The sequence below is a fragment of the Thamnophis sirtalis genome, unplaced genomic scaffold (genome assembly GCF_051295495.1).
Source record: "Thamnophis sirtalis isolate CommonGarterSnake01/CBP01778 unplaced genomic scaffold, rThaSir2_p1.2 scaffold_4, whole genome shotgun sequence".
In the NCBI taxonomy this organism is placed as follows: Eukaryota; Metazoa; Chordata; class Lepidosauria; order Squamata; family Natricidae; genus Thamnophis; species Thamnophis sirtalis.
Genome location: NW_028261384.1, coordinates 126,325,254 through 126,347,969, shown reverse-complemented (window position 1 = coordinate 126,347,969; position 22,716 = coordinate 126,325,254). Strand labels below are relative to the sequence as shown.

The following is a 22,716-nucleotide window of genomic DNA, read 5'->3' as shown; positions in this document are numbered from 1 at the left end:
TAAAAGAAATTTACTTCAAAATCTCTTCAAAATCATTGTGTGTCTTATACTTTTGTGCGTCTTATAGTCTGAAAATTACAGCAAGTTATGCTTCTTTCAACTAGTTCAACTAGACAGTTAGTACACACTAAACTAAACCACAATAGAGCTTAGCAAGATATGGGCTCTACCACAGGCAAACACAAGTTATCCTCCTACTTCTTTTCAAAGGCACTGTAGGAAGTTAGCATCCACCCCTCTCTTACAAAAATGAGTTATTTTAGGAAATGTTAAAAGGGCAGAATATTTCCCGTAAAAGGGAAGCAGAAACTCAGCCCTCGCCCCACTTTGTCAATGGGCCATTAAGACCTGGGTCAGTCTATTTTACATCACAAAAATCTACCTCTTTCAGGCAGAGCCATGGTAGGAATTGCCCAAAGCCCTTTCATTACATCATCACCCAGCAAGGCTCAACCAAACTTGGGATTCAATAAACAACCTACAAAGTTATCCCTGCATGGCTCCGTGGGATTCTGACAAACAAGCAGAATACAAGCTCAAATTCAAAAGCCCAGAGAGGGCATAAAACACAGGCACTCTCAACATCTCTTTCCTTTTTTTTTTTGCACAGGACCTCAAACCATGTGGTCCTGTTCACCATTAAACCACCTTTCCAAACAGCAACCATTATTTCCGGTGTCTTTCTCCCCACTTGGAACTGAACGCAGAAGGACATTTCTTCCAACCGACCTTTAGAGTTAGAAGAGGCCATCAAAGCCAAAAATGATGCAAACTCTGCGCAAAATTCCAAATTTATATTTCTAAGATTATTTGTGAGACAAGAGGGACATAAAGCACTGGCACTCATCGTTAATTGGTTCCGGGAGGCACGATGAGTATCAAAAATGCTGACTACGAAACAAATTATTTTCCCGTAAGGAATAACGTACCTTAGTTACATTAATAACGTACAGGGCCGGATTTAGATGAAAAGAGGCCCTAGGCTATTCCACTTATGAGGCCCTTTCACCTCCCATTTTTAAGTTTGTAAACTACATGAGAGACAATAAAATACATCATTACTGTGATATATCAATACATATCAATATATATAGCTGGCCTCCCGACGGAGGGCGGCTCTGCTCTGCGGCAAAGGCAGCGAGGCCAGCCGCCTCCCCTGCTGCGCTCAGATGCCCGGCTCGACCCCCTCGCCCTCACCTGCCTGGCTGCTGGTGGGCTCTGCATCGACTGGGCAGCTACTGGGAGTGGCCGCGCCTCTCGCCCGACCGCCGGTGCTGGGAATGTGGGCGGGCTTCCCAACTGCCGCAGCACTGGAACGATCTTAACCAATACATTTTTATGTTTGTTTATTAGTCATATGCGTAGAATTTCTCCTTATTTTCGGTTCAGTGTTTTAGTGTTCACTGTTTTTAGAATAGTGTAATTTTAATTCTGCTAACAATTTGAATGTAGGCCCCTCTTGATCTTGAGGCCCTAGGCTGAAGCCTAGTTAGCCTATAGGGAAATCCGGCCCTGATAAGGTACCTCGATTCTAATTTACACGGAAGCTGGGACATGACCACTGAAGTAAAGACAAGGACAGAGAAAGCTCGAACAGCATTCTTTAAAATGAAAACGTCACGACATAAGCCTAAGGCTGAAAATCAGCCTTGTCAGATGCTATACCTTTTCTATCCCATTTTACAGACTGGAGAGTTGGTCTCTGACACGAAGCTACTTGAAGAGATTAGAAGCATTTAAAATGTGGATTTACAGGTGGTTGTTACGTATAAGCTGGGCTGACAAAATCAGAAAGGAGGGGGTAATAAGCCGTCTGGGAAACTCAAAGGAAATAATCAAAACCATTAAAAAGCGGAAGTTAGAATATTTTGGGTGACACCCGGAAAAACACGCCATACTTCACTTAATCCCTCCAGGGAAATACTGAAGGCAAACGAGGACGACCAGGCAGAAGAAGAATATCATGGCATCAAAATCTAAGGGACTGGGTGGGACAAAACTCAGCAGCATTTTTTCATGCAGCTTTTGATAAAAAAAGAATTGCCAACATGATCGTCGATGTCCGATGACAGCAGAATAGCAGAAGAAGGAGTAGGAGAGAGGAGGAGAGAGCAGGAGGAGGAGGAGGAGGAGGAGGAGGAGGAGGAGGAGGAGGAGAAAGAAGAAGAGGAAGAGGAAGAGGAGGCGGAGGAGAGGGGGAAGGGAGGGGAGAAGGAGGAAGAAGAAGAGGAGGGGGAGGGGAGAAGGGGAAGGGAAAGGGAAAGAAGAAGAAGAAGAAGAAGAAGAAGAAGAAGAAGAAGAAGAAGAAGAAGAAGAAGAAGAAGAGGAGGAGGAGGGGGGGGGAAGGGGGAAGGGGAAGAAGGAAAGGAGAAGGAGAGGAGGAGGAGGAAGAAGGAGGAGGAGGGGAGGAGGAGGAAGAAGAAGAGGAGGGGGAGAGGAGAAGGGGATGGGGAAGGGGAAAAAGAAGAGGGGAGGAGGAGGAAGAAGAAGAGGAGGAGGAAGAGGAGGAGGAGGAGAAGAGGAGGAGGAGGAAGAAGAGGAGGGGAGAAGGCAAAGAAGAAGAAGAAGAAGAAGAGGAAGAAGAGGAGGAAGAAGAAGAAGAAGAAGAAGAAGAAATAATAATGTAGTGAGTCAGAAGGCAGTCAATTCTGACAAGTTCTAGCTTGTGCGTTGAGTACCAAACAAACAACAAGTAACAGGACAAAAATGGTCATATCAAAATGCACCGAGTACCAAATCAGGATGAGTTTCAAAGCAGTTGAGTACCAAAGTACCACTTAGTAAACTTAATACGGTATTTAATAAATACTGCTATCTGTTTTAATGTCCGCAACAGATTTTTGTTTCTTAGTACGACAAGGAATTTGACTCCAACATTAAATTTGCATTGTGTATCTAATTGGTTGGCAGAATCATTTCCTGCTTCTGTTCAGTGTCTAAGGCTCGTGTGACCTAAAAATAATAACAATGAAGGAAGCCATTCACTGCCTTGAAACTGGGAAAGCCCTGGGGAAACTCCCATTACCAGGCCTTGTAAAAGAATGACTTCATTATCACCCATCAGTCTGCTCAGCAAATGTTGAAATAAGTGGGCAATTCTAAAAAAAAAAAAAAAAACTCTCTTTGTCTGTTCATCTCAATTTCCCCAAATTTGGCCACAAGCAATATTTCCAAAGAGGCGGCTTGAAATATTTTAAAGGTGGAACAAATGCCTTAGGGCATTGATGCTCTCTGAGCTTGTTTCCTGGCAACGTTTCATTACCAAACTAAGTAACTTCATCAGTGCTATTGATCCATTCCTATGAGAACTGATGAGGTTGCCTAGTTTGGGTATAAGAAAACATCTGCAGGAAAACTGCCAAGTTTGGTGAGGACCAAAGAGTCTTCATTTCAACCCTAAGCTACAGATAAGATACACTCTTTTTTACGATTAATTAATCCCTTAATTTTTAGCCAAGAAATTAAAAGACGTTTGCTCCTGGGGAGGAAAGCTATGGCAAATCTAGACAGCACACTAAAAAGGAGAGACATCATCCTGCCAACAAAACAGTCTATAGTCAAGGCTATGGTTTTCCCAGTTGCAATGTATGGCTGTAAGAAAGGCTGAACGCCAAAGAATTGAGGCGCAAGAGCCAAGGTGGCGCAGTGGTTAAATGCAGCACTGCAGGCTACTGCTAGATCAGCAGGTCAGCGGTTCAAATCTCACCGGCTCAGGGTTGACTCAGCCTTCCATCCTTCCGAGGTGGGTAAAATGAGGACCCAGATTGTTGGGGGCAATATGCTGACTCTCTGTAAACCGCTTAGAGAGGCCTGAAAGGCCTATGAAGCGGTATATAAGTCTACTGCTATTGCTATTGCTATTGCTATTTGAACTCTGGTGCTGGAGAAAACTCCTCCAAGTCCCTTGGACTGCAAGGCCATCAAACGGGTCAGTCCTAGAGGAGATCAACCCTGATTTCTCTTTAGAAGGCCAGATCCTGAAGATGAAACTCAAATACTTTGGCCACCGAATGAGAAAGAGGGACTCACTGGAGAAGAGCCTCATGCTGGGAAAGATGGAGGGGCAAAAGAAGAAGGGCACGACAGAGAATGAGATGGCTGGATGGAGTCACCGAAGCGTGAGCTTAAATGGACTCCAGAAAATGGTAGAGGACGGGAAGGCCTGGAGGAATTTTATCCATGGGGTTGCGATGGGTCGGACATAACTTTGTAACTAACAACAACAATCCTTTAATTTGGGGTAGAATCGGAGCAACTGGATGGAGCTGAGCGTTTACCAGCCGGATGCCCTTCCTGATGCCACACAGAGTTCAAAGCAGGTATTTTTTTCCTTGCTACCTAGGATTGAACTCTCAACCTTCCGAGTGGGAGGTGAGTGTCTTCACCACTAAGCCACACTGCGCTCATTCCACACCTACAAATACTCTCCTTTATTGGTATCTTAGATGTCATAAAAGCTTGCTCCTTGGCAGGGGTTTTCTTGTTTAGGCCAGTGATGGCTAACCTTTTCGAAAGCAAGTGCTGAACCATAATGCAATGGGCGAGCACACACACGGGGGAGGTCATGGGGGAGGGGGGCACGTGCGTTGCATTATGATTGTGGCATTGCATTATGGTTCGGCACTCACTGCTGAAAAGGTAGACACCACTGGCATAACTGTCTTGGGCACCTCCTCTAGAATACCAAGAAGCAGATTTTGAAAGTTATCTAATAATACAGTATTTTTTGGAGTATAAGATGCACCGGAGTACAAGATGCATCAAGAGGCAATTTTTTAAAAAAAAGTTTTTGCACTGTGCAAACCTCTCAAAAAGGGCCCGTTTTTTGTCAAAAAAAGGGGGACATGGCATGGATAGTCTTTAGGAAGCTTATAGAGTGCTCCTGAGGACTGGTGTGTGTGTGGCGAGATTGAGAAAAAAATGGCCTGTTTTTTGCTCAATTCTGCCCCCCCCCCCCCCCCAGTCCCCAGGAGCACTCTATAAGCTAATCTTCCTAAAAGCTATTCACGGCCAGTTTGGTGAAGGGGGTGGGATTTCGGGAAGCAAAAAATGCTGTACTCAGTGTATAAGACGCCCCCAGATTTTCAGCCTCTTTTTTGATGGAAAAAGGTGTGTCTTATACTCCGAAAAATACGGTAATTAAAAATCTGATGATTTTGAACAGGTGCTATGCAATGCTAGCTATCATGGAGGGTGTCATTTCCATTCCAAACAGAATTGCTCCATACCCACTCTCAGGTGCACTGATATCTATGTTCGTTTGGTGGATCTACCCCCTGAATTAAACAAGCAACATCCAACCTGTGCAGTAACAGAAAACATTTACTCCAGTAGAAGAGAATCTCACAATGGGGCAAACTCAAAACATAGTTTCAAGTGGAAGCGGCGTTCAGACAAATCAGCCATCAATAGACTAACAGTGATATGCCATACTTATGCACCATTCAAAAGAGACAGTAAAAAGTTAAGAAGGGAATAAAAGAACCAGTATGCATCCTTTCCAGCAACCAAAACCCAGAGAAGCAGGGATTAACACCAGACAAACAAGCAGAAAACAATATCGCAATCAGGAAGAAAGCACGTTCCCACCAACACTGACAGGGTAATCTAATGGATGTAAACAGGGGACAACCCCCACACTTACTAGCACTGAGGACATTACCTGATTGGGTAATGAAACGTCCGTAAGCAAACAACCAAGCTTTGAAAGCACCAAAAACGCCAGAAAACATCGATTGCTTTTAGTAACCAATCCAACAATGGAGCTCACCTGTCATCATATGGGACAATGCCTCTCCCGTCGATTTTACGGGATGGTGTAAGGGATAGGATACTTAGGTCGTGCAGCTCGGTCAAGAAGTGCCTCTCTGTGATTGGGGAAAGGATAGGGAAGCAGGAAAAAATATACAGTGGTCAAAATACACTAGTAGACTTGCTCATTGTTTGCATTTCAGCGTAAATGAAGTACTACTAGATGTCAACAAGATGTCTTCCTTAAGGCATCCATGAAGGACTGTAGCAGTATCCACCAGAATGGTTGAAGAATTAGGGAGGCTCAGATCGAAATATTCAGCCACCCTCAATTTGTGAATCTGATTGGTTGATGAGTTCCACTCTCAATCTATGCTGATGAGTTCCACCCTCAGTCTAGCCATCTGATGTATTGATGTGTTCTACCTTCAATCTAGGCATCTGATTAGTTAATGAGTTCCACCCTCAATCTAGGCATCTGATAGGCTGTTGAGTTTCAATCTAGGCATCTGGTTGGTTGATAAGTTCCACCTTCAGCCTAGGCATCCAATGAGCTGATGAGTTCCACCTTCAATCTATGCATCTGTTTGGTTAATGAGTTCCACCCCCAATCTAGGCATCTGATTGGCTGATGAGTTCTACCCTCAATCTAGGCATCTGATTGGTTGATAAGTTCCACCCTCAGTCTAGGCATCTGATTGGCTCCTTGATCTCACAAGAAAATGGAAAAGGGCATGGGGAGAGAGGACCCCATTGAAGGTATAAACATGCTTGAACCACATTCCACATGGTAACAAATCAGTGAGCAACTATTTTTTAATATTAATATTTACTAGAAAATCCAGTGTGGGAACATCTAGCTTCCCTTTCCCTAGATTATTAAACCGGTACAAATGCTTCTCTTTCGATCATGCTGTTGGAAGTCCTCCATTACAACGTTTTAAAAAAAACAACAGTGTCCCCATTTTTATTCATTTGCACATATGTAGATCTGATAGGTTTTTCAGCTATCACAATTGATTAAAATTCCTGCAGGGAATCAGCCAAAAGGTGGCTAAGTTGTTTGCTTTGGAAAACAAAAAACAAAAAAGCAAAAACTTCTCACCTCTCACATTAGAATCTTTTTCCATTCGGTAAGCGGGAACTAAGACATTCACTTCGCGGTGGCCTCGGTCCCAGAAATACTGAACGGCTAGGGCGATTCCTCGGCACGAGAAGAACTGGTTCAGACCGTGCCTGAGAACAGAAACCAGGTAGAGATTTAGATCTACGAAAGTCTAAGGACAGGGAACACGGTGGTTCAGTGGCTAAGACACTGAGCTTGTTGATCAGAAAGTTCGGCAGTTCGAATCCCTAGCACCATGTAACGGAATGAGCTCCCATTAAGTATCCCAGCTTCTGTCAACCCAGCAGTTCGAAAGCATGTAAAAATGCAAGTAGAAAAATAGGAACCACCTTTGGTGGGAAGATAATAAGTGCCTTCGATATTTAGTCATGCCGGCCACATGACCATGGAGACGTCTTCAGACAGCACTGGTTCTTCGGCTTTGAAATTGAGATGAGCACCGCCCCCTAGAGTTGGGAACGATTAGCACATATGTGCGAGGGGACATAAATGCCGAAAGCGCACAGAACGCTGTTACCTTCCCACCAAAGGTGGTTCCTATTTTTCTACTTGCATTTTTTAATGTGCTTTCGAACTGCTAGGTTGGCAGAAGCTGAGAGAAGTAATGGGAGCTCACTCCGTTACACAGTGCTAGGGGTTTGAACCCCCAAACTGCCAATCTTCTGATCGACAAGTTCAGCATCTTAGCCATAAGGTATAATATATAATAGATATAAAAATCTGGTGCACACTTTCATCCCAAATTTCTCCCTTTTTTTTGGCAAGTGAATTGACCTCATCTCGTTAGCAGCGAGAAGAGTTTACTCCTCGACCCAGCTACCCGGATTAACCACAATGCTCTTTATAAAGTATGATTTGATATCACACCTTGAAAATACATTCAGATCAGATCAGAATAGGGCCAAATCTACATCTAACTTTGGCCCAAGGGCACAGAAGCAAACCTGGCCAGCAAGGAGAAATAGGAGCAAGCAGAAGTCCTACTCTTTGCTTCACTGAGGTCTCCACGGAGATCTTATTATGTTGTATGCAAACTCTTTAAGATCTGCATGCTTCCTTCCCCTATCTAGGTTAGATGAAATGGTTAGTTTCATCTTGAACAGAGACCAGGGTTCGGAGCATCAAAGCCAGGTGAAAATGCTGAGACAAGGAATGTGGGAACCAGCAATTTCCACTTTATGGTTCAGCTGAACAGGAATGCAGCAGGAGGAGCATAGGGACATGGCACATGACACTGGTAAGCTTACCTATAGAAAGCTATACGTGACCTGGGGAAGTGATGGCTAACCTTTTTGGTGCCGAGTGACCAAAGCGAAACCCCAAAATGCAATGCGTGCGCCCCCTGCGTATGTGCCCTTCGCCCTACACATTTGCAGGTGCCCCCCTGCAAGCACCCCACCCCCCCTCATCCATTTTTGGCTTCCAGGCTGGTTCAGGCTTTCTGGGCCCAAAACAGAGTGCTGGGGGGGGGGGGCTCATATGGCATCCGTGGACCACATTTTGACTTCCAGGTTGGTGCGGGAGACCTTCCGGACCTAAAACGGGGCAGGGAGGCGCATGTGCACAAACCCCCAAAATGTGAGCACCTCCCGCACATGCGCCCTGTCGCCCCGCGAACATACACACTTACGTCCCCCGCATGTGACCCGCCCCCAGCGCATGCACGGCAGAGACCCAAAGACCAGCTGGCTGGCTGGAGGCACGTGCGCATGTGTGATGGGGCTGGGGGGACAGCTAGCGTGCCCGCAGAGAGGGCTCCGCATGCTACCTGTGGCATGCGTGCATAAGTTCACCATCACGGACCTAGAATCTGGTTGATGGCACCATCTCTCCTGATGTTATCAGCATTAGCACACACAATATCAACCAAGGGGATTTAAGAAATATGTCATCTTTGCCACAGTACTTACAATTTCGAAGACCTGGATCTTTCCCTAGGCTTGGATGGGTTGGGGGTAGCAGGCTGTTATATCTTATTCCCTCACAGTACAGCCATCATCCTTGTCTGATGTCTTTCTATTACTCTGAGCTTCAATTTGTACACACAAAGGGTGGTTTAGAAATTGGGCAGCTTTATAAAGCTGAACAGTAACCTTAATTAATCAAATCAAACTAAAATAGGGATCCCCGTATCAAAACAACTTGCCTTATGTGCAGCCAGAACCGGACAATAACATTTAACGCAGCAAAGGACTTAAATAAAATAGTTCAGTTGAGATCTGCACATATGGGACTAATTGGGGGGGTAGACTGCAGGGATGACACCCATAACATAATTTTATCATATTTTATCTATATCTTAAAATTATTATATTATATCCCAATTCATTTTAGATTGTATTTTATTCCAATTCCATCTTAAATATATTTTATTCCAATTCCATTTTAAATTTTATTTTATCAAATTTCATTTCATATTGCCTTCTACCAAATTTTAGTAATAGTTTGTTTCTGGAACTTTGCATTTTGATATGGCCCAAGGGCTAATCAATAAAGACTCAATGTCTGTATCATTCAGGACAAATCAAACTAAAATAGAATAAAAAGAGACTGGGGGATTCTGGGAGTTGAAGCCCACATGACTTTTAGTTCCCAAGGATGAAAAACCTGGCCTAAGACAATGGCGTTCCCTAATCTTTGGAAGAGATTTGAACTCTGAACACATCTCCCTTTGGAGGCATTTCAAAGTTGCTTTTTGGCTGGTTTGAAGAATATGGGTTGTCCTCAACTTATGACCCCAAATTTCTGTTGCTATTGGAGACAGACGCTAAGTGAGTTTGGACCCATTTTACAACCTTCCTTGCCACAGTTGTTAAGTGAATCACTGGTTAGTCACACGGTGGTTAAGTGCACCTGGCTTTCCCATTGACTTGGCTTGTCAGAAGGGGATCACTACAACCGTCATAAATATGAACCAATGGCCATGCACCTGAATTTTGATGATGTGACCATGGGGATGTTGCAATGGTCGTAAGTGTGAAAAGTGGTCATAAATCAACTTTGAACGGTCACTAACTGTTGTAAATCAAGGACTGCTTGTATTCTGAAAACCTTGTACTATTTGGTGATTTTATGCAGGGTATTAAGAAGAATGGGAAGTGGATGGACGTCGTAGTGATCAAAATTGGATTTTTTTTAAAATCAGAATTTCTTCCCCAAACCCAACTCACATCATGGCCACGTTGCTACCATCAATAATGACCATCCGCAAATTCTTCTTCCCAGGTGTGTTGGCCAACTTGAGCTTGAACTTCGTCTGGAGAGCTTCCTCAAAGCGCTGAGCTCCCGTTACCGTGGAAACAGAGGCCTGGTGAAGAGCTTCCATTTTGGTGCTTTCGGCTGACTGGATCTCCTCAGGATCCGATAGGGAGGATAAAAAATTAGCCTTGGGAGAAACTCCAGGATGACTTGCTGAAACATGGGCACCTTTGTGATTCGAAAGGGCGCCATTCCACCTTTTCCCTGGAGGAGTCCTCGGCGGAGAAGATTCCCCGTGATTCAAAATGGTTGCTCTCTGGATGCCAGACTGACCTCCATGTTCTGGCTTTGTTGATGATCCGCCTGTTGGACTCTCACTTTTGTTGTGGAATTCCCCTTTCTCGTTGAGCTGCCTCAGGAGACTCGCCAATGGGGCTCCTGCTTGTATCTCTGTGGGGATCTTGCTGGGACAATGGCCGCAGTTGACCACTGCCGTTTTGATCAGTTCCTGGACATAAATGTTTTCATCGTACGTGTCTTCCAGAGACAAAGCAGCGAGAGCTTGCCGTTCAGGCTCTCCCTGAGACAGGGAGGTGTCTTCGTTTTGAGACAAGCCTGCCGCCATCATCTGGACTCTATCCAAGATGGTTGAAGGGGCTTCTTTAACTCCACCCTCCAGTAGTATCTTTTTGACCACGTGCTCTTCGTAGCCCATCGTTTTGAAGAAGTTTAGCCTCATTTTGAACTCTTTTTCGCTCCACGATGACAGCAAAATGTCAGACGTTGCCTCTCCCTCTCCCTCCCCCTCCGTGGTTTCCTCGGGCAAACTAACGGGACTCGATCCTGTTGCCCAAAAGGGATCCTTCTCTCCTGCCTGATGATCCTCCAAGCTTTCCTGGAGGCCTTCATATCCAGGTAGAATCTGACCCTTGGATTTAACTAGAATCGGCTTGGAGGAACTCTTGGGAATCCCAGAATTCTTAGTGGCCATGGCTTCAAGCCAATGCCGAGGATCATTCAAGACTGACAGATGTCCCTGTGGCTTGGGGTGCAATTGGGATTTCTCATCGGAATTTCTGAAAAGGTCATCCCGTGGGACATGAAGATGTTTTGGGTCTTGAGATTTCGCATCCACAGTAGGCAAGTCCGCTGTGGCATCCCAAGGCCTAGCGGAGTACGGTAGTTGCATCAAAGGAGCAGCTTTGTGAAGAGATTCTTGTGGCCTGGTAAATTCCACAGGCCAGTCATGACCGGAGCCTCCAGTTCTATTCTCTTCCTGGATTTGACTGAGTTCTTCAGGTATGTCAAAGGCAGACTGAAGCCGATCTGGAGTCCCAGATCCGCCATTACTCACAGCGTTGGCTTCCCACCGTAGTGAACAATCTATCCCGAAACCGAACGGTGTCCTGTAGCCATTCCTTTGCCCCCGTGTGTTATCTTCCTGAATCTCCTTGACCAAACCCAGCAACTCCTCTTTGACCGAGGTGGGCAAGATCAAAAGATCCATAGCATGTTTGTCATCATATTTCTCCACCAGTTCCCGAAAGGACCGCTTCACTTGAGCTTCCCGTTCCTCTGGAAGCTTGGGGTTCTTCTGGTGTTTCCCCACAAATTCCTGGATCCTGCTCTGAGCCATGACAAAGGCTTCTGCCAACCCTGAGATCAGCAGCGTACCCGGGCGGAGAAAGGTGAGGCTCGCTGACGTCCCTCGAATGAGACAATCCAGAAATAACCCATGTGCACCTAAGAAAATGCACTGCATATCTTTAGGGTACTGTATTTCCTCCTGAACCTCTGGGCCACAAAGACCTTTAATGTATTCCTGGAAAACACAAGAACGTACAATATAGTCATTCCTCAAAGGTCTGAAACCAGAATAGCTTTTGTTACATCGAAAAAGAACTTTTTCCAACACTACAAAAAATAAAATAAATCCATTTCTGGAAACAGGCAATTTATTCCTAAATCTGTATTTTGGGTCTGTATTTTGGGTTCTGTATTTTGGGTTCATGTTCTGTATGTTCTGTATTTTGGGTTCTGTATTTTGGATTCATGAGCAGATGTATAAACAATGTATCATATTTTTTGGAGTATAAGACACTCCAAAGTATAAGACGCACCGAGCTTTTGGGGAGGAAAACAGGAGAAAAAAATCTGCCTCTGCCTCCCAGCAATTTGCCTCCTTGCAGCAAACAGCCAGTTTCAGTTTCAGCAGAGCCTGATTAGCACAAACAGCTGATTGCCATAGCTTATTGCAGCGTGTCCCACTTTCAGTCTCCGCATTCTGTTTTCAGCTTCTGCATCCCCCATTTTTGGCCTTCGCGTGCTCCATTTTCCACCCATTCCGGGCGGTGGGGATCGGAATAGGCAGAAAATGAGGATGAAAACAGGGTGCATTGATGCCAAATATGGGATGCGGAGGCCGAAAATGGGACACGTGGAGGAGGAAATAGGCAATGGCAATCACTGCACCTGAAACAGCTGATGGTCGGGAAGCCGATGGGACCAATAATAAGCTGCTTGTGATAATCAGGCTGTGCAGCTTGTTTGCTGGAAAGAAGCTTGTTTGCTGCAAATTGCTGGGAGACAGAGGCCAAAGGGTGGGGGCCAACGGATGGGCATGGCTATATTCGGTGTGTAAGATCCACCCAAATCTTCACCCTCTTTTAGGGAGGGAAAAATGTGTCTTATACTCTGAAAAGTATGGTAATTGTATTATTTCTTGAGTTTGCTAAAAATTGGCATAGTCATAGCTCACAGCACCACTATTTTGCTTCCACTTTGAATAATGCAATTAAATAAATCATTTTATATTATATGCATATGCATATTTATAATATATGTGTATGTGTGTGTATAGATATACATATACATTTAACATAATTCTGGAGGTGGATGCTAGTTTAATAGCAGAAGCCACCTATCCCCGGCAACCTGGTTCTATATTTTCCATCTTTTTTTACAAATCATATTGATGTATTTTCTTTGTTTTCTTTTTGACTGTTTTCTTTTTGTTTTCCTTAGTTGTTTTATTGTTGTTTTACTTTTACTTAGTTTAAGCTTTCTTTTTATATCTTCATTTTTTATGGATACAGTGTGCGCCACTTAGAGTAGGCATATGGCAAGATAGCTAGAAAATAAATTGTAATAACAACAATAACAATAATACTATAGTAGTAGTAACAACAACAACAACAACAACAACAAGAGTTTCTGAGTTTTAAATCTATTCATATGTATTGTTTCAACTACTTCAAATAAGCAATATTCGCTTAAAATCAGGAGTGGAATTCAGTCGGTTCGTACCTGTTCAGGCAAACCGGATCTTAATTTTGCATCCGGTTCGTTGAACTGGTTGTTGCAAGGATCAGCTGGCCCATCCCACCTCATCCCACCCCTCCCAGGAGTCTCCACACAGCCTGTTCATCATGCCAGGTAAGTGCAGGGCCCGCATGGAGGGTTTGGGAGGGCAAAAAAACCAAAAAAACATTTTGTGCCTCCGGAGGGCGGATGAGGCTGTTTTCACGCTTCCCTAAGCCTCCAGAGATTGAAAAACAGGCCTTCCGGAAGCCCAGAAACGGGCTCATTTCTGGCTTCCGGAGGGCCTACAAAGCCGGGGGAGGCCATTTTTGCCCTCCTGGAGATTCAGGGAAGCCTCCAAACAGCGAAAAATGGGCCTACCGAAAGTTCCAGAAGTCTGAAAACAAGCTTATTTCCAGCCTCCGGAGGGCCTCCGGAGCCCAGGGGAGGCTGTTTTCGCCCTCCGGGAGGCTCAAAAAAGGACTCTGCAGCCTAGGGAAGGAAAAAATTCCTCTCCCCAGCCAGGTGCAGGGTGCCGAGTAGGCCACGCACACCCAGCAACCAGGCAGAGAACCGGTTGCTAAAATTTTTGAATCCCACTGCTGCTTAAAAATGATTTTTTTTGGAAAACTAAAGAAAACATAAAACAACATTGAAGCAGTCCCTGCGCTGTGTCAAGTGATCCTAGGAATCCTTGCATAAGCCAATTTTTGTCCACATTGGACTGCACAGAATGACAAAGCACAGCGTTACGTAAATAAGGAAGTGCCTCTGTTTATGCAGCACAGATAAAGCAAGTGGTGTAAATAAGGAAACACAGTTCATCAAATTGAGAGCATTGGAAGCTCTTCTATTTCCCCCCCCCCAAAAAAAAACAGTCCCCAAACGTTTTGCCCCGTTTTCCTGCAGTGAAAAAATAAAATGAAAATTGTTCAATGTGAAGACCCTTTTGGTGAAGCAGATTGGAAACTATGCTAAGTTTTGAGGGCATGATTCTAACCTGCTTGGCCAAGGAGGAAATTTATTGGAATTAAATGAGATTTCCCAAAAGGCCAGAATTTATTGTTAATAAATCTGGAAAATATTAATCCACCTTGGGCTTTCACATTAAACATTTCTTCCCAAAGTTGGAGGAAAACACACCAATCAGTACTGTCTCAAAAGTTCTTTTCGAAAGGCAACTGGAACTTTTTTTTGGCAGGGGGGGTCATGAAAATGTTTTGCTTCTTAGCCAATAAGCTTTTTCAGTTCTGACTGAATGCTGGGGAATGGAAGGATTTATATTCTTTGCAGTCATCTTGTTGTGGCCCGCCAGTAGCCAGCAGAGCTGGCAGCAGATTCAGACAGTGAGGAGGTTGGGGAGGGACATTGGTCAGTCCTGGAGTCTGGGGAAGGCTCTGATGAGGGCTCTGTGTCAGAGGCAGAGATGGGACTAGAGCCATTTGAGGGTTATCAGATGCCTTCAGAGTCAGACATCAAGAGCCGAGGTGGCGCAGTGGTTAAATGCAGCACTGCAGGCTACTGCTAGATCAGCAGTTCAGCGGTTCAAATCTCACCGGCTCAGGGTTGACTCAGCCTTCCATCCTTCCGAGGTGGGTAAAATGAGGACCCAGATTGTTGGGGGCAATATGCTGACTCTCTGTAAACCACTTAGAGAGGGCTGAAAGCCCTATGAAGTGGTATATAAGTCTACTGCTATTGCTATTGCTATCAGTGAGGCAAACGAACAGCTGGAGCCTGTTCCCAGTGTGCGCATGCACAGAGTTGCCAGACGAAGGGAACAGCTAAGGAACAGGGGCCGACTTGGGAGTAAGGTCATAGGTGGATGATGAATGCCTCCTCCCAGAGGAAATAAAAGAGGAGCGAAAGGGGAGTGAAATTTGCAGGAGACAACTAGTTTGCTTAATTGGTTCGTGGCTCTCTGAGACTCCTCGCCAAATTTTGCAGGTATCCGTCAGCTCTCCAAGCCAGAGGTCTGTGACTGTAAAACCTCCCTTGAAAGACTTTGGTGGGAAGGTTAATTAATAAAAGTGGTGTTTTTTTTTTGTTGGGATGAGGAGTTTGCTTCATGCTCTGGTGAAGCCTAGGTTGGAACAAATCTGGTCGTGAGCACTAAGTCATCTTTGCTATTTGTCTCGGTTGTGGAGGACAGAACCCTTCAGTGGAATCTCCTTCAAGTCACCTCAATTCATTAGTGACTTCAAAGCTGAACCCACGTCATTTCCTTGATAAAGCAACTTTTCCAACACCCCAATCAAATTTACAGACCTCGGGTTTCCAAAAAGTATCCAGGTTTTTTCCAACTTTAGATTCAGATGACCAGAGTTAGCTAGGCGACAGAAGTTAGGAAACAAAACCACCATTCAAGGCTTTGGGGAAAGTGCCGCTCGTCAGACTGAATAACGTCTTCTCATGAAATAACACTGACCCGCATTTAGAGAGGACTACATTGCTCCAGGTGGCCCGGAGACTTTTGTTTCCCAAATGACAAACAAGAGAAGACCATGATAAGCTGCTTTATAGGCATTGAGCCTGGATCGAGGATCAGAGCTGGCCTCACCTTTGCCCTGCGAAGATTATCTTGGCTTCCTTGCAGCTGCAACCAGATCTTCCGTGCTCCTCTGGGGTCCAATCCCAGCACCCCCATGACATTCAGCTCCACCTGAAAGAGGCGCTCAATCTGGGGACGGTGTTGCATCAACATCTCCTGGGCCTCCTCGGCCACCGCAAATTCATCCAGGATCCTGCTGTTCGGCATGACGGAAGCCTGTGTCTGGCAGCTCTTCAAGACACAAGTTGCTACGTGGCTAATAAGCTGCAGGGAAGAGAAACCAGGCTGATTAAAAGGGTTGTGGGTGAGAGATGAATAGAGTTGAGTTGAGCTAGCTAAGCTGAGCTGAGCAGAGCAGAGCAGAGCAGAGCAGAGCAGAATATTGAGTAGAGTATTGTGGAGTGGAGTGGAGTGGAGTGGAGTGGAGTGGAAAAGAGAAGAGAAGAGAAGAGAAGAGACTTCTTTATTGGCCAAATGTGATTGGACACACAAGAAATTTGTCTTTGGTGCAAATGCTCTGTGTACATAAGGAGATTAAAATTTAAAAAGAATAAAAAGATACAACACTTAGTGATAGTCAACTAATAAGCTATCAAATCATACTAATAAACAAATAAAACAATATAAACTGAAAAATACAAGCAACATGGTTATAGTCATAAATGGGAAGAGATAGATACTAGGAATAATTTGCAGGCTTAGTAAATTATTTGAGTGTGTTCTGGGAATTGTGGTTAAGTAAAGTGATGGCATTCGGAGAAAAAATTGTCCTTGTGTCTAGTTGTTCTGGTATGCAATGTCCGATAGCAATGTTTTGAGAGCAGAAGTTGAAAGAGTTTATGTCATGGTGTGAGGGGTCTGTTGATATTTTCACAGTCCTCTTTTTGTCCCATGCAGTATACAAGGGACGGTAGATTGATAGCAATTGTTTTTTTTTCTGCAGATATAATTATTAGCCAAGAGAAAACAAGGGAGCAAAAGGACACTGGATGCAGCTGCTAAAAAACTTTCCAATCCCACAGGAGCCATGAAACATCAACATCTTCCCATTCCATGGCTTTGGGAAGGACACAGTAGGCTGATAAAAGTGCCAAATCCAATCAAATCATCTGTCCGAATATGCGAAGCAGCCTAATAATGTTTGATTCTCACCAGGCTCAAGGTTGACTGAGCCTTCCATCCTTCCGAGGCGGGTAAAATAAGGACCCAGATGGTTAGCGGGGTGATAGGCTAACCCTGTAAACAGCTTAGAGAATGCTGGAAAAACACTATGTTATTGTTATTCAAAGTCCCATAACTGAAAAAAAGTAAAGGAGGAGGGACCTGGAATGGAGGTTGGAGGGGGGCAATATTCAGAAGAACTGACCAGTTTTGATGAAAATAAGTTTGATGAAAAGAAGGACTGCGGGGTGTGTGTGTGTGTGTGTGACATGATAGCAGAATCTCAGGCCACAAAGAAGAGGGAGTCAAGCTATTCTCCAAAGCAGGGGTCGCCAACATTTCGGTCCTCAGGGACCACTACATTCATAATTTTAAATCCCGCAGACCACCAATATGATTTTTTAAAAAAAGATAAATAGTATTTAGTGCAATGTAAAAAAATGCAAATAATTTGACCACTGCTCCAAAGCACCCGAGGGCAGGAGACAAGAAGCAATGGGTGGAAATTAATCAGGGAGAGAAACAACCTAGAACCAAGGATAAATTTCCTGACATTGAGAACAATTAATCAGTGGAACAACTTGCCTCCAGAAGTTGTGAATGCTTCAACCCTGAAAGTTTTTTAAGAAGATGTTGGATAACCATTTGTGTGAAAGGGTGTAGGGTTTCCTGCCTAAGCAGGGGGTTGAACTAGAAGACCTCCAAGGTCCCTTCCAACTCTGTTACTCTAACCAGCTGCCCCCTCCCATAAGGATGCATTAAATTTCTTCTCTCTCTATTTGCAAATTGCAAATTGGATAGGATGATTTGCAAAGTCCAGCTTCTGCACCGATAAGGGGCTCCTGTGAAATAAAGCTGCACATATCATAAAAATGACCCCTTGGAGTTGAAAGAAACCTGCCAATGGCTCTGAACTGCAAATCCTCATTTGTATACAATAGCAAAGAACATGCAAATGAGAAAGAAACTTCTGTAGAAGTCAGATTAGGGCTCTTTCCCACATGCATAGTCTAAACCCGTGATGGCGAATCTATGGCACGTGTGCCAGAGGTGGCACGCAGCATCCTCTCTGACGGCACCCGAGCCATTTGCCCCAGTTCAGCTCCGCCGTGCATAAATGCACACCTCCCGCTGACCAGTTGGTCTTTGGGTCTCTGCTGCGCATGCACAGGGGGTGGGGCACGTGCCAGAGGCATGCTTGCATGTGCAAGGTGCATGCAGGGTGTGTGTGTGCATGCGAGAGCCACATCCAGGGCCATGCAGAGAGGGCTGCGCACATGTAGGGGAGCCCATGCATGCACTAGAGGAGAGTCCATGCATGGGGCGCGTGTGGGCAGAGGGGGCTGCACCAACATGTGCGCATTTTCCGCACTCGGTCCGGAAAAGGTTCCCTATCACTGATCTAAACACTTGAATTCATCCATGTGAATGGGTGTCCAACTTATGGCCCCGTGGACCCTATGTGGCCCAGGACAGCTAGCAATACAGCCCCACAATAATTTGAAAATTATTAGGCTATTTGCATAATATTAACTATTTCAGATATTTTATATGCAGCCGAAGACAAGCGAAAAAAAAACTGGGTGCCTGTGTTTCTAAATGCTTAGCTTGAAGAAATAGGTTTCGATTCCCAAAGCCTACAAAATGCTGATCTCATCTTCCAGGAAGAGTGGGGGAAGGGGGGGAAGCTTGATTTCCAAGACAAATGCAATAATTACATTATACAGGTAATGCTCAACTTACAACTGTTGATTTAGTTAACCTTTAAAAGTTACATCACTGGAAAAAAGAGGCTAACGACCATTTTTTTTCCAGATTTACGACCACCGCTGCATCCCCCACGTTGGTCACGTGATCAAAATTCAGATGCTTGGCAACTGGTTCACATTCACGACCGTCGCTGTGTTCCCGAGGTCCTGCGGTCCCCTTCTTTTGAGGCCTCCTAACAAGCAAAGTCGGCGAGGAAGCCAGGTTGACTTCACAACCGGGTTACTAATTTGTCAACTTTAACATCTGCAGCAAGAAAGATCATAAATTGGGGCAAAGCTCGCCTAGCAAATGTCTCACTTAGCAACAGAATTTTTGGGCTCCATCATGGTCGTAAGTCGAGGATTATGTGTATGATATAGTGACTGCAAAGCAAGGGAAAGGATATGGGCATAAAAGCATTGCCGGGGGCCTATGTGAAATAATCTTTCAAGCACAGAATCAGATAAAAAGGGCCCCGCTGGAGACTGGGGGCCAATCGTTTCCACTCAGGCCAACTTCTCTCACAGAAGTTGTTTTCTAAACTTAAAATTTTGATACATTTGTCAGATTTATAATCTTGCCTTTCCTCAAGAGAGATCAAAGGAGGAGGCAGACTCCTCCACGCCTCAGTTAAACGATTAGCTGGGGATGTCAATGGTTAAAAGATCAGCAGATTGTAAAAAGGAAAGTAAATGTAAACAGCAAAGGCCTCCCTCAATTCACAGAATAACATAAAACAACAGAGTTGGATTAGTGACAGGTTTCATTTTCCTGGGCTCCAAGATTATCATAGATGGGGACTGCAGCCAAGAAATTAAAAGACGCTTGCTCCTGGGGAGGAAAGCTATGGCAAATCTAGGCAACATACTAAAAAGCAGAGGCATCACCGTGCCAACAAAAGTGCGTATAGTCAAGGTTGTGGTTTCCCCAGTTGCAATGCTTGGCTGTGGAAGTTGGACCACAAGAAAGGCTGAATGCCAAAGAATAAGGGGGGGGGGCTTTGAACTCTGGTGCTGGAGAAGACTCCTGCGAGTCCCTTCACACCGGTCAGTCCTAGAGGAGATCAACCCTGATTGCTCTTTAGAAAGCCAGATCCTGAAGATGAAACTCAAGTATTTTGGCCACCTAATGAGAAGGAAGGACTCCCTGGAGAAGAGCCTCATGCTGGGAAAGACGGAGGGGCAAAAGAAGAAGGGGACGACAGAGAATGAGGTGGCTGGATGGAGTCACTGAAGCAGGAGGCGTGAGCTTAAATGGACTCCAGAGGATGGTAGAGGACAGGAAGGCCTAGAGCAGTGTTTCTCAACCTTGGCGACTTTAAGCCCTGTGGACTTCAACTCCCAGAATCCCCCAGCCAGCATAGCTGGCTGGGGAATTCTGGGAGTTGAAGTCCACAAGACTTAAAGTCGCCAAGGTTGAGAAACACTGGCCTAGAGGAACGTTGTCCATGGGGGTAACGATGGTTCGGACATGACTTTGCAACTAACAACAACAACAAAGTTGGAAGGGACCTTGAAGGTCTTACGGTCCAATTCATGGCAGGGGAAGGATCCATCAAGGAGAGCTGCCCTTCATCCCACTTGGACTGGGTAACCAACCCAGAAAGTGTAGGGTGGGGAAACGCTGGCCAACTGGACACATACAAAACTACAACATGCAAAAACACGCCACTTCCCTTGCCAAGGGGATTTCTCATTTATTTTCATACTGTGTGGCAAAGTGAAAGGAGAAACCAAAACAACAACAACAAAAAGTTTGCCTGGGTATTTTCATGGAAAGGACGGACTGTAAATATCCTCAGAGCCAAAGTCCGATCAGCCCCAAAACAGGGATCTCCTACCCTAGAGGGGACCAGCGTCATAAAAGCAAAGACCACCACCCCCGCCCCCCCCTCAAAAAAAAAGGACGGGAGAAAAGAACAACCAGAGGGATCCTCAACCCCCCCCCCCAAAAAAAAACTTTAACCTTAAACTGTCTACTGTTGGCCTCCCCCCATTCCTAAGAGATCACATAAGCACACCAGCGTGCCTTCCCTCCGTCCTAATGTTCCCACTTCCTGTGTTTTTAGACATGTTTATTCTTATTCCTTATCTTATCTTGTACATGAGTGACAAACTAGACAAAATAAAAACAAACAAAAATGAAATTAAATCCTTCACAATCACAAATCTTCTTGGCCAAGGAGCCTTGGCCAAACGATGTGCCACCCCCCACCAGCCCACTCCGCGGTGAAGGGGGGGGGGATTTCCCTCTCTGCCCCGATGATCGGACCGAAGAGCTCCCCCCCAACCCGACCGCCCCCCCCCCCAAAACTGACCCCATTCGGTTCTCTTTGGGTCCTCGGCATCGCCAACTCTTGCGCCTCCCGCTCGAGATCCATCACGAGCCCAGGGGGCGGTTGGAGACCCTGCCCGGGTCGCCGCCCCGATGACTTGGTAGTAGTGGGGAGGGAGGACGGGATTGCCCAATCGCCCCTATTCCTTCCCCACCCCCCAGCACGACCCTCCCCCTTTCCCATTTGCAACGAAAGGGGGAAGGGGTGAAGTCCCCTGAAAGAGACCGCGCGCCTTACCCGCTGGAGTCGCCAAGGGAGCCCGCACAACTACTCCATGCGTTCCCATCGCTGCTGCTGCTGCTGCTGCTGCTGCTGCTTTCGTGGGCCGTGTGTGTGGAGAGACAGAAAAGGAGGGAGGCTCTTGTCCCTGCCCCAGCCCCTCCAGCGAAAGACCACCACACCCCCAAAACTCAGCAAACTTAGCGCTCAAGTTTCAGCTTCCGTCTTAGTGCCAAGCGGAAGCGCCCGACGGCTTGTTGCAGAGCTGGAGTTTCCCAGCTGGGCGGCGCGTCAGGAGGGGCGGTTCCTGTGAGGCGGTGACTTGCTGCGCGGAAGAAGAGGTTTCTGAACATGGACAGAGTACCATCTCTCTCTCTCTCTCTCTCTCTCTCTCTCTCTCTCTCTCTCTCTCTCTCTCTCTCTCTCTCTCTCTCTCTCTCTCTCTCTCTCTCTCTCTCTCTCTCTCTCTCTCTCTCTCTCTCTCTCTCTCTCTCTCTATCTCTATCTCTATCTCTATCTCTATCTCTATCTCTCTATCTACACACACACATATATCCATCTTTATCTGCCTACCTTCCTACCTATCTTTATCTATCCTTATCTGCCTGCCTGCCTGCCTGCCTATCTATCTCACCTACCTACATATGTCTACCCATCCATCTATTTATTAACTATTATCTACCTATTTAATCTATCTACCCATCTATCTATCATCTGTCTATAGGATGGATAGATAGATAGATAGATAGATTAGGTAGGTAGGTAGGTAGGTAGGTAGGTAGGTAGATATAAATATATATTCACCCATCCATCCATAAATCCATCCATCCATCCATATCTATCTATCCATCCATCCATCCATTATTTATCGTTTATCTACCCATCTATCATCTGTATCATCTATCCATTTATTATCTATCTACCTACCAACCCACCCATCCTCTATCTATCCCTATGGCTCTCCTTTCTCTGTCTCTTTCTCTCCCCCTCCTCCCCCCCCCTTTGCAAAGGTACATGGTTTTTCTCCATGCCCAGGCATCTAGTTGGGTTTACGCAATCATACAATCTCCTGACCAGGATTAGCTGGCGCATTCGCCCAACGTGCAAATGTTGATTTTAAAGGCTCTCAGGAGGATGCGTGTTTGTGCGAGTTATCATGTTTACCAATCCTTTCAGGTGGCTTGTGCTTCAATGAATCTGCGACTCCGGGCAAAGGTTGGAATTGAGCAACTAGCTAAACACTGGGTAAACAAAGTCTGTAAGTGGAATGAACACAAACACAGACACCCATGCATATGCTTCAGTGTGCGATTATACAGTATTGTG

At 45.4% G+C, this 22,716-nt stretch overlaps 1 protein-coding gene across 3 annotated transcripts in view; it reads right to left on the bottom strand.

The window, feature by feature from the left end:
* Window positions 1–21,476, bottom strand: part of KHNYN (KH and NYN domain containing) — a 36,919-nt gene extending 15,443 nt beyond the window's left edge. Inside the window, exons 1-5 of one of the 3 annotated variants that reach the window (XM_087714148.1) lie at window positions 21,409–21,476; window positions 15,936–16,190; window positions 10,048–11,897; window positions 6,857–6,987; window positions 5,771–5,867 (exon numbers count right to left, since the gene is read on the bottom strand). In XM_087714148.1, coding sequence (XP_087570274.1) covers window positions 5,771–5,867; window positions 6,857–6,987; window positions 10,048–11,897; window positions 15,936–16,133 — 2,276 coding nt within the window. In that variant the 5' untranslated portion in view covers window positions 16,134–16,190; window positions 21,409–21,476. Of the gene's footprint in view, window positions 1–5,770; window positions 5,868–6,856; window positions 6,988–10,047; window positions 11,898–15,935; window positions 16,191–21,153; window positions 21,255–21,408 lie in introns of those variants that run through there. The other 2 variants (XM_087714147.1, XM_087714146.1) reach the window with 2 other exon arrangements.
* Window positions 21,477–22,716: the final 1,240 nt, after the last annotated feature.